Source organism: Hyperolius riggenbachi, chromosome 1, assembly GCF_040937935.1.
Source record: "Hyperolius riggenbachi isolate aHypRig1 chromosome 1, aHypRig1.pri, whole genome shotgun sequence".
Classification (NCBI taxonomy): Eukaryota; Metazoa; Chordata; class Amphibia; order Anura; family Hyperoliidae; genus Hyperolius; species Hyperolius riggenbachi.
Window position 1 is genome coordinate 496,903,467 of NC_090646.1, and position 12,244 is coordinate 496,915,710.

Consider the following 12,244-nt stretch of genomic DNA (forward strand, 5'->3'; position numbering starts at 1 on the left):
ACGGATCCACCTGGACTCAATGAAAACAACAGTTATGCTTCCTTCTTACCTCTTTAATTGGGCCCTCTTGTGGGTTGCAGTTTTTTTGGGGGTGCCTCTACTTCTCTGCCTGTGATCTGCCGGTGTGTGTTGGTGCAGCATCCCCACACGTGAATTACTGCAGTATTCCACATATAGATATGTGGAGTTGTTTAAATATATTAAAGGAGTAGTGGCTCCTTACTTTCTATATTTGTAGAGACTACCTTATATATATAGTTGACTGCTACTTTATTTTTCACCACTCAATAATTGATACGTTGTATACACCTTTATACCCTATTGGGTTTATGCTTATCGTTGATGTGTCTAGTTAGTATATAGAGGGTTTTAGTTCTGGACGCCCTTATCGCTCCCCTGTGAGGGCTGGCTGGGCTTCTTAGTCCCACACCCTCCATCTGACACTCTTGCCCCCTCCTGTGTGTAGGCGCGGTCTGGGGGAGCCTGTGGGCGTCTTTGTATGGCTGGTTGTATGTGCCTGGCTGCGTCTGTCGGTGGCTGCTGCGCCCGCCCCCCCCGGCTCATGAGTGGATGAAGCGGTCTGCCTCTCTCCCTCCTCCCTTCGGGGATTGGGCCGTTTGGGGCGGGCGCTGCGGGCACTGATTGGCGTGCTGGAGTACTTTAGTTGGATGCAGGTATGTGTGCCACATTTCTGCTACGCCCCCCTTTGAGAAAGCAGGAAGTCCGGCGAAACATGTCAGGACAGCGTGGGTTAGCGTCCTGAGGCTGTCCGCACCGGCTGCTGTGCCATCGCGCACCTACCCACCACCCTACCTGCAGGCTGGACTCTGTCCCTCTCAGCACGCTCTGCTTCTGGACCCTGCTCCTTGCATTTGCAGTCTGGACTTTGTTCTCCTAAGCAGGGGTGCAGCTAAGGTTTTTGTGGCCCCAAGCGGACTGTAGCAAGAGGCCCTGGCGAAAAATGGGTGTGGCTATCCCGCATAAGTGGGCGTGGCCATGACATGTGGGTGGAGCAGGAGGGCGGATTGGGGCGGGGCTGTTTGCGGGGAAAAAATGGATGTTGGGGTGATTGAGGCGCGCGTAGCGCGCCGAAAGATTGGCGCGGCCATGACATTGTATGGGCGAAGCTTAACCGTAGCACAGCAAATATAGCCAACTATGACCATTAAATAATAAATGCAGCAACAGTTACCCCAGACACCAGAAAATAAAAACGCAATTTGGGCCACATTTCAGCAGAAATCAAACGCAATTAGGGCACATTTTCAGCCGAAATCAAACGCAATTAGGGCACATTTTCAGCAGAAATCAAACACAATTAGGGCAGAGTTCAGCAGAAATCAAACGCAATTAGGGCCACATTTTCAGCAGATATCAAACGCAATTAGGGCACAGTTCAGCAGAAATCAATCGCAATTAGGGCACAGTTCAGCAGAAATCAATCGCAACTAGGGCCACATTTTCAGCAGATATCAAACGCAATTAGGGCACAGTTCAGCAGAAATCAATCGCAATTAGGGCACAGTTCAGCAGAAATCAATCGCAATTAGGGCCACATTTTCAGCAGATATCAAACGCAATTAGGGCACAGTTCAGCAGAAATCAATCGCAATTAGGGCCACATTTTCAGCAGATATCAAACGCAATTAGGGCACAGTTCAGCAGAAATCAATCGCAATTAGGGCCACATTTTCAGCAGATATCAAACGCATTTAGGGCACAGTTCAGCAGAAATCAATCGCAATTAGGGCCACATTTTCAGCAGATATCAAACGCAATTAGGGCACAGTTCAGCAGAAATCAATCGCAATTAGGGCCACATTTTCAGCAGATATCAAACGCAATTAGGGCACAGTTCAGCAGAAATCAATCGCAATTAGGGCCACATTTTCAGCAGATATCAAACGCATTTAGGGCACAGTTCAGCAGAAATCAATCGCAATTAGGGCCACATTTTCAGCAGATATCAAACGCATTTAGGGCACAGTTCAGCAGAAATCAATCGCAATTAGGGCCACATTTTCAGCAGATATCAAACGCATTTAGGGCACAGTTCAGCAGAAATCAATCGCAATTAGGGCCACATTTTCAGCAGATATCAAACGCATTTAGGGCACAGTTCAGCAGAAATCAATCGCAATTAGGGCCACATTTTCAGCAGATATCAAACGCAATTAGGGCACAGTTCAGCAGAAATCAATCGCAATTAGGGCCACATTTTCAGCAGATATCAAATGCAATTAGGGCACAGTTCAGCAGAAATCAATCGCAATTAGGGCTGCGGCTGCAAAAAGAAAAGAATTTACTCACCTGGCAGGCTGGCACTGGCAGAAGTCTTCTCTCCCTGGTCTCCTCTCCCGGCCGGCTCCTCAGGCGCGCAGTTCCCACGGAGCTCCCTCCCTGGCTTCCTCCTCCAATCTCCCGCGCTGATTCATGCAGGGCTACGGGTCGGGAAGATGGCCACCCGAAGCCCTGTACTGGAGACATAGTCTCCAGAGCAGGGCTTCGGCGGCGGCCATCTTCCTGTAGCCCTGCTCTGCTCTGCCAGTGCCAGCCCGGCGGGGCTGCGGGGAAAAAGTGACGTCACGCCGACGTCACGGAGCCGCCGAGGCCCCTAAGATTGTGAGGCCCCAAGCGACCGCTTGGTTCGCTTTATGCCTCGCGGCGCCCCTGCTCCTAAGCACGCCTTACAGCCGACATGTGACCCAAGTCTAGGGCACATAGACACCCTGGGACATATTCTCAGACGGCTGTTGCTGCTAACAGGATGGAGGTTTCCTTTGCATCTCCTGCTACATCTACGGATTGGAACTGACAGGACACCACTCACCTGGTATCGTATGCTTTGCCTTCTTGGAGGACCTGTTGTGTCCATGCTCTGCACTGCACGCCGCTAGCTTGCAGTGTCTGTCGTTCCTGCTTATGCATTGCCGGACTTTGCTTTGCTTCTTCCTTGTCCTGCAGTATACTGTCGCTTCTTACCTGTGCCCTTCTGAACTGCTTGCTTTATACAAGTGCTGTAACCATTGATGCTTGGAGTATTTACTCTTCATCTTCTATGTGGGTTGCGGATTGCGGAGTTACTGGAGGCTACCTGACACCTGATTGTCACTGCAGCTGAGCGGACTCTTTACTTAAGAACTTTGATCTAGTCTGAATCAGATCATATTGGCTCATGCATGAGTTTCTATAGTCGAGTTGCTACCAGCAGCGAGTGTGGGGTTTAGTGTGTATGGTGGTCTGCGTATGTGGCATGAGTGAGCGGTGTGTTGACAGCTATCAGGAGGTCTCTGTTTTTATGTGTGAAACCCTTTTTTTTATGCATTTTCCTTTTTTTGATAATTAATAAAGCAGTTTTTGATACTTTCTTAATATTTGTGTCCTTATTGCTTGGAGCATATGCCTCGCATTAATACCTCCTTAAGTGTTTTTTAGGTATTAAAATTGGTCAGTGATTGGCCAATTATAATTGAAAAAAAAATCTTGTCGCGCATTGCAAATCCCTCTCGCTATGCATATCACTATTCTGTTACCCTGTTACCATATTCAATAATATATATCTTTAGTTCCTGTGAGGCCAGGTTCACAGTGGGTGTTGCATTCCATATGACAGTAGGAACACAATGCAGTGGGAAGGCAGCACAGGGGCGCCTGGTCCAAGCGGTCGCCTGGGCCCTGTGCGGAGGGGGCCCAACCCCCCGCCAGATTGTGGGACCCCCGTGATGAACTGGCTTGCAGTGTTTTCACTACCCGCAGCTCACCTCAGCCTGCGAAGTCTTCCGACAAGCAGACCAGGGCTATGGGAAGATGGCGTCTCAAGCCCTGCACTGGAGACTATTTGTGTCTCCAGTACAGGGTGTGATGATTTGCTCAGCTGCCTGTGCAGGCAGGCAGCCTTTTGACCATTGTGTAGGTTTGCATGCTGCAGGACTCTGGAAAGAAGAGCTTCTGTCAGTTTTGCAGCTTGTGCTTGCAGAGGAATTTGCATACGTTGTCATGCAAATTGCCTGGCCACATTCATTGGAGGCGTGTACTATAAGTACTATGTCTTTCCCACAATGCTTCGCTGGTCATAAGGATTTCGTCCTATGTAACACTCCTGGTGGGGTGTCAGCCTTGGAAACAGTAAAAAAGGGCGCAGGAGGCTAGTGGACAAATCGGGCGCCGCCATTCACTCCCATAATAAATATCGTTTAATGGGCGCCCGATAGGAAAAAAGGGCGCCGGAGAAAAATAACGTTTTAAAAGCGGCGCCCGGAGACTTAATGTTTTATTACTGCTTCTCATGATTACACATTATTTAATGATTTATACATTTTCTAATATTATTTTTAAACGAAAAACAGTACAATATTTTTTTCAAACATTATTTTTAAACGAAAAACAGTACAATTTTTTTTTTTTTTTTTTACATTATTTTTAAACGAAAAAAACCGCACAATATGTTTTTGAAACGTTATTAATGCTTATCACAGGGGGGGTCTTAGGTTTAGGCACCAACAGGGGGGTCTTAGGTTTAGGCACCAACAGGGGGGTCTTAGGTTTAGGCACCAACAGGGGGGTCTTAGGTTTAGGCACCAACAGGGGGGTCTTAGGTTTAGGCACCACCAGGGGGGTCTTAGGTTTAGGCACCAACAGGGGGTCTTAGGTTTAGGCACCAACAGGGGGGTCTTAGGTTTAGGCACCAACAGGGGGTCTTAGGTTTAGGCACCAACAGGGGGGTCTTAGGTTTAGGCACCAACAGGGGGTCTTAGGTTTAGGCACCAACAGGGGGGTCTTAGGTTTAGGCACCAACAGGGGGGTCTAGGGGTTAGGGGTAGGTACAGGGAGGGTTACTTAGGCACCAACAGGGGGGGTCTTAGGTTTAGGCATCAACAGGGGGGTCTAGGGGTTAGGGGTAGGTACAGGGAGGGTTACTTAGTAATTTTTTTTTAAACGTTATACGTTTCACTATTTAAACGAAAGATTAACGTTTTTACAATTGCCGATTTAATGCACATTATTTAATGATTTATAACTTTATAAAACATTAATTTTAAACGAAATACAGTACAATACATTTTTAAACGTTATCCATGCTTATCGTTTAAAACCCCGCGCCCTTTTTTCCCAGCGCCCCTTTTTAACGTACGCGTCAGCCTTACTCTCTGTTTGAAGTTCAGCTTAGAGTAATTCCTGGAAACTGTGCTAGGCAGATTTCCCTAGTGCAGTTAGGATTGTTTATCTGTTTTGTTTGTCTGTTGCGATTGTCCTGTCCCAGCGGTGGTCGATAGGAAGTCGTTCTGATCTCTGTTCTTGGAGCATAGCTGGTGCAGCGGTTGCTACCAGCTATCTCTTCTGTTCTGCCTCTCTGGATCGCGCTAGCCACTTTTCGCTAGCGCTGTGGATCCTTCTGTTCTGTCTCCTGGGATCGCGCTAGCCACTTTTCGCTAGCGCTGTGGATCCTTCTGTTCTGTCTCCTGGGATCGCGCTAGCCACTTTTCGCTAGTGCTGTGGATCCTTCTGTTCTGTCTTCCTGGATCGCGCTAGCCACTTTTCGCTAGTGCTGTGGATCCTATCTCTCGCTTGTCCCTGTTTTCGTGTGTCTGTCTTGTCTGCTACGACCGCTTGCTGGAGGCTCGGTGAGGTAACCGTTAAGCAAGCGTTCGCGTCCTCTGTTTCATGTTTGTCTGTCGATGGTTAGTTAGGCGTGCTTTTCTCTATTGTGCTTATCACGTGGAGACCGCACATAACCGCGTGCACTGTTGCGAATGAGTGCGGTGTTCGCGGTTAGCTAGCGTTTGTTATTTTCCGCATCCCCTCATTGTATGATTTGCTGTGCCTTTGCTAACCTCGTATTCTGTTCTGATCTGCCTTGTGTCACGTCTGGCGATCGCACCTCTCGCGATCGCGTTCCTATTTCATATCTGCTGTTGTGTGTGCGCGGTCGCGGGGTGGCGACTGGATTGGCGCACACACATACAACCTGTCCCTTTGCTCGTTCTCATTCGCAATCGCCTCTCTTGCGATTGCGTTCTGCGCTTCGTACAATTCCTGTCTGGCATTTGTGGAGGTACAGAGGATTGGTTCCTCTGCACTCCCCAGCGCCATCTGCCGACAGGAATTTCCCTCTACAGGTGCGTAGCACCTTTTGCTGGGTGCCTGCAATTACACGCTTGTGGAGGATTTCCGCCGTGTCAGCGCATGCGTTGTGCGCTGATCACGGAGAAAGTTCCACAATCGTTACACAGGGCTACGGCGCCATCTTCCCATAGCCCTGCTCTCTGCCTGTCAGCTCGGGACTTTCGCAGCGGCTGACTGCAGGAAGATCATCGGGGGAGCTGCGCACCAGGAGAGGAGTCTTCTGCAGGTGAGTAAATTTTTTTTTTTTTTACAGGTGCACATTATTTGCTGGTGAAACGCTGCCCACACTACGATTATTTTCTGGTGAAACATTTCAGCATTACGATTATTTTCTAGTGAAAGATTGCCGCATTACGATTATTTTCTGGTGAAACATTGCTGCATTACGATTATTTTCTAGTAAAACATTGCTGCGCTACGATTATTTTCTGATGAAAGATTGCCACATTACAATTATTTTATGGTGAAACATTGCTGCATTACGATTATTTTCTGGTGAAATATTGCCACATTACGATTATTTTCTGATGAAACATTGCCACATTAGAGGTGCCCCTGGGCAGCTTGCGTAATATGCACATTGCGTCACATACAGTGAAGCATTCAGTCATTGAAAAGTATGCTTCAATGCACTGTTAACATGGGCATTATGCGGTCAATGCACTGAATGCAGTGCATTGGAGTACCACACTCTGATCAAACGCACCGCAATGTTCTTTGTTAGAATGTGGGCGTTATAACGCACCGCAAGTATCCACTTTGAACCCGTACTAAGGCTAAGGTCACACTTAGGGCTCGTTTCCACTAGTGCGGTGCGGAATCGCCTGCATTCCATCGCGGACGAAATCGCATGCGGGTGCGATTCCGCATGCATTTTTGCCGCGATTTCGCATGCGATTCCGCATAGGTAAGGTATATGCGAATTTAACCATGTCACTGCCTGTGTAAATTAACATTAATACATATGCGAAATCGCATGCGATTTCGCGGCAAAAAACGCATGGTCACCCCGCATGCGATTTCCCTATTAGATACATTAGCGGCGATTCGCGCACATTCCTTCTGCACGCGAAATCTGATGGCTCTGCCGTGCAGATTTCTGCCGCACCAAAAAACGCTCCCGCAGCCGCACAAGTGGAAACGACCCCATCCACTTACATTGCCTATGCGAATCCGCGTGCAGTGCCCGCATGCGGATTCGCTATAGTGGAAACGAGCCCTTAGGAAATACCAGGGCGTTTTCTGCAACCTAAAACCACACATAATGCTTTCCAATGCACAATGTCCGTGCACAGGGAGCAATGTGTGGTTTTCTGCAGCGGGTAAAAATGGTGAGTGCTCATTTCCACTATCGCGAATTCGCATGTGTCTAATGCATGCGGATTCGCACATGTAATGCAAGTGGATGGGCCTGTTTCCACTGTAGCGTTGTTGAGGTGAGTTTTTTTCAGCGGTGAAAAAACGCACAAAAGAGCCTCAGAATTTGCCTGCGAGTGGAATGCATGCGAATCGCATGCAATGTATTTAACAGGGAAATCGCATGCGATTTCCCCATGCGTTTTTGCCGCGAATTCACATCGGTACCAATGTAAATTCACACAGGCAGTGACATGGTTAAAATCGCATATACCCTCACCTATGCGAATTCGCATGCGAATTTGCGGCAAAAAACGTATGGGGAATTGCATCTGCATGCGATTTCATCAGCGGTGGAATCCAGGTGATTCCGCACCGCAATAGTGGAAACGAGCCCTGACACTGTTGCTTTTTACTGCACAACGTGTGGGATTTCCCTTTGCCGAAAGTCAGGTGTCCTCAGCCGCTGCCGGCCAAGAATGTTGAGTTGTTTTCCCGCGGCCTTAAGTGTGACCCTACCCTTAACCACTTGAGGACCTAGGGCTTTCTACCCCTTAAAGGGAACCTTAATTGAGAGGAATATGGATGTTTCCTTTTAAACAATACCAGTTGCCTGGCAGGCCTGCTGAGCTCTGTGTCTGCAGTAGTAGCTGAATCACACCTGAAACAAGCATGCAGCTAATCCAGTCTGACTTCAGTCAGAGCACCTGATCTGCATGCTTGTTCAGGGGCTGTGGCTGAAAGTATTGGAAACACAGGATCAGCAGGAGAGTCAGGCAACTGGTATTATTTTAAAAGGAAAAATTCATATACTTCTCAGTTTAGGTTCCCTTTAAGGACCGGCCACTTTTTTTCCATTCAGACCACTGCAGCTTTCACGGTTTATTGCTCGCTCATACAACCTACCACCTAAATGAATTTTGGCTCCTTTTCTTGTCACTAATAAAGCTTTCTTTTGGTGCTATTTGATTGCTCCTGCGATTTTTACTTTTTATTATATTCATCAAAAAAGACATGAATTTTGGCAAAAAAATGATTTTTTTAACTTTCTGTGCTGACATTTTTCAAATAAAGTAAAATTTCTGAATACATGCAGCGCGAAAAATGTGGACAAACATGTTTTTAATAAAAAAAAACCCATTCAGTGTATATTTATTGGTTTGGGTAAAAGTTATAGCGTTTACAAACTATGGTGCAAAAAGTGAATTTTCCCATTTTCAAGCATCTCTGACTTTTCTGACCCCCTGTCATGTTTCATGAGGGGCTAGAATTCCAGGATAGTATAAATACCCCCCAAATGACCCCATTTTGGAAAGAAGACATCCCAAAGTATTCACTGAGAGGCATAGTGAGTTCATAGAAGATATTATTTTTTGTCACAAGTAAGCGGAAAATGACACTTTGTGAGAAAAAAAAAAAAAAAAAAGTTTCCATTTCTTCTAACTTGCGACAAAAAAAAAATGAAATCTGCCACGGACTCACCATGCCCCTCTCTGAATACCTTGAAGGGTCTACTTTCCAAAATGGGATCATTTGTGGGGTGTGTTTACTGTCCTGACATTTTGGGGGGTGCTAAATTGTAAGCACCCCTGTAAAGCCTAAAGGTGCTCATTGGACTTTGGACCCCTTAGCGCAGTTAGGCTGCAAAAAAGTGCCACACATGTGGTATTGCCGTACTCAGGAGAAGTAGTTTAATGTGTTTTGGGGTGTATTTTTACACATACCCATGCTGGGTGGGAGAAATATCTCTGTAAATGACAATTTGTTAATTTTTTTTACACACAATTGTCCATTTACAGAGATATTTCTCCCACTCAGCATGGGTATGTGTAAAAATACACCACAAAACACATTATACTACTTCTCCTGAGTACGGCGATACCACATGTGTGGCACTTTTTTGCACCCTAACTGCGCTAAAGGGCCCAAAGTCCAATGAGTACCTTTAGAATTTCACAGGTCATTTTGAGAAATTTCGTTTCAAGACTACTCCTCACGGTTTAGGGCCCCTAAAATGCCAGGGCAGTATAGGAACCCCACAAATGACCCCATTTTAGAAAGAAGACACCCCAAGATATTCCGTTAGTAGTATGGCGAGTTCATAGAAGATTTTATTTTTTGTCACAAGTTAGCGGAAAATGACACTTTGTGAAAAAACACAATTAAAATCAATTTCCGCTAACTTTTGACAAAAAATAAAATCTTCTATGAACTCACCATACTCCTAACGGAATACCTTGGGGTGTCTTCTTTCTAAAATGGGGTCATTTGTGGGGTTCCTATACTGCCCTGGCATTTTAGGGGCCCTAAACCGTGAGGAGTAGTCTTGAAACGAAATTTCTCAAAATGACCTGTGAAATCCTAAAGGTACTCATTGGACTTTGGGCCCTTTAGCGCAGTTAGGGTGCAAAAAAGTGCCACACATGTGGTATCGCCATACTCGGGAGAAGTAGTACAATGTGTTTTAGGGTGTATTTTTACACATACCCATGCTGGGTGGGAGAAATACCTCTGTAAATGGACAATTGTGTGTAAAAAAATCAAAAGATTGTCATTTACAGAGGTATTTCTCCCACCCAGCATGGGTATGTGTAAAAATACACCCCAAAACACATTGTACTACTTCTCCCGAGTACGGCGATACCACATGTGTGGCACTTTTTTGCACCCTAACTGCACTAAGGGGCCCAAAGTCCAATGAGTACCTTTAGGATTTCACAGGTCATTTTTGTTTCAAGACTACTCCTCACGGTTTAGGGCCCCTAAAATGCCAGGGCAGTATAGGAACCCCACTAATGACCCCATTTTAGAAAGAAGACACCCCAAGGTATTCCGTTAGGAGTATGGTGAGTTCATAGAAGTTTTTATTTTTTTGTCACAAGTTAGCGGAAATTGATTTTAATAGTTTTTTTTCACAAAGTGTCATTTTCCGCTAACTTGTGACAAAAAATAAAATCTTCTATGAACTCACCATACTCCGTACGGAATACCTTTGGGTGTCTTCTTTCTAGAATGGGGTCATTTGTGGGGTTCCTATACTGCCCTGGCATTTTAGGGGCCCTAAACCGTGAGGAGTAGTCTTGAAACCAAATGTCGCAAAATGACCTGTGAAATCCTAAAGGTACTCATTGGACTTTGGGCCCCTTAGCGTACTTAGGGTGTAAAAAAGTGCCACACATGTGGTACCGCTGTACTCAGGAGAAGTAGTATAATGCGTTTTGGGGTGTATTTTTACACATACCCATGCTAAGTGGGAGAAATATCTCTGTAAATGACAATTGTTTGATTTTTTTTACACACAATTGTCCATTTACATAGAAATTTCTCCCACCCAGCATGGGTATGTGTAAAAATACACCCCAAAACACATTATACTACTTTTCCTGAGTACGGCGGTACCACATGTGTGACACTTTTTTGCAGCCTAGGTGCGCTAAGGGGCCCAACGTCCTATTCACAGGTCATTTTGAAGCATTTGTTTTCTAGACTACTCCTCGCGGTTTAGGGCCCCTAAAATGCCAGGGCAGTATAGGAACCCCACAAGTGACCCCATTTTATGTCAAAAAGAAGAAAAAGGGGCCTTGCACATCGCTTAAAACTTCACTTTTAATGGAACCAGTAAAAGGCATACATTACATCTCTTTGAGGTGGAAAGAGAGGTACAGGCAGTGAGGGTAGTCGACAGCCGTTTCGCGCCGGTTACGTACAGTGGCGCATCATCAGGACAACCTGCCCCTTGTAAAATCACCCCTTAAATAAGTGCAACACTCACCCCATACGAGCAGCCGCCATCATTCAGCTAAGGGTGCGCCCTCAGTGTATGGAACGCACGCTGGCAAAAAACGCCGCATCCCAGTGTAGTTTCCTGGTTGTGGAACGCTAAGCCGGAAGCTGACGTCACATAGTTACGTCGGGACAAAGCGTCAAATTTGACGCAATACGTCCCCGCATGCGTATCACGGACGCACATAAACTGACCATCAGAGGGCGAACAAGAGCCATAAAGCCATACACCCTACAAAGTAAAGCCACCCATGCTGAATCAACAGTCGCTCTGCTGCCATCTAGTGTACAAATATACCATTACATCCCAAAAGGCATAAATAGCATCCATAGGTATATGGCAGCAGATAGACCAAATTTACAATAAAAAATACAGATGGCTGCTGCTCATAATCTACACCATTGTCCAAAGGAATCACATATCATATGTAACCCACATGTAATTGCTAAATACAGTCCATCCATGTTGGGAGGGAGAAAAGAGATTAAATCAATTATTTATATGCACATTTGCATCAGTATACTACAAATACTCACCACCCTGATGGGATGGACTGCAAAGCAAAACCCATGGTGATCCTGTAGGGGCAGTAAATAATTAAAATGCAAAAAGAGGCAACATAGGATACTAATAACAATTAAAACATAAAACAAAGAATCTCAGATGAAAACAGCCAAATGATTTCTTTCATTCAGACCCAAAGGTCCAACCGCATCGAAATACGAAATCCAATAGCTTTCTCTCTGCAAAAGCCTGCGATGCCAATCACCCCCCCCCGTTTATCATGTCCAACTTGTTCTAGCCCTAGAAATCTCAGTTTGGTCACATCACTATTGTGAACCTCCCGCATGTGATCTATCACTCTAGGGCAACCCTCTCCGCTATGTACGGACCTGCAATGGGCCTGATATCTATCCTTGAGCATATTCGTGGTTTCACCCACGTAAATACGTCTACAAGGACATACAAGTGCATAGACCA

The 12,244-nt window shown here is 45.9% G+C and overlaps 1 protein-coding gene across 1 annotated transcript in view; it reads right to left on the minus strand.

The window, feature by feature from the left end:
* The window catches only part of LOC137523394 (serine/threonine-protein phosphatase PGAM5, mitochondrial-like), an 83,902-nt gene extending 72,064 nt beyond the window's left edge, over positions 1-11,838 (minus strand). Inside the window, exon 1 of the mRNA XM_068243406.1 lies at positions 11,800-11,838. Coding sequence (XP_068099507.1) covers positions 11,800-11,834 — 35 coding nt within the window. The 5' untranslated portion in view covers positions 11,835-11,838. The remainder of the gene's footprint in view (positions 1-11,799) is intronic.
* Positions 11,839-12,244: the final 406 nt, after the last annotated feature.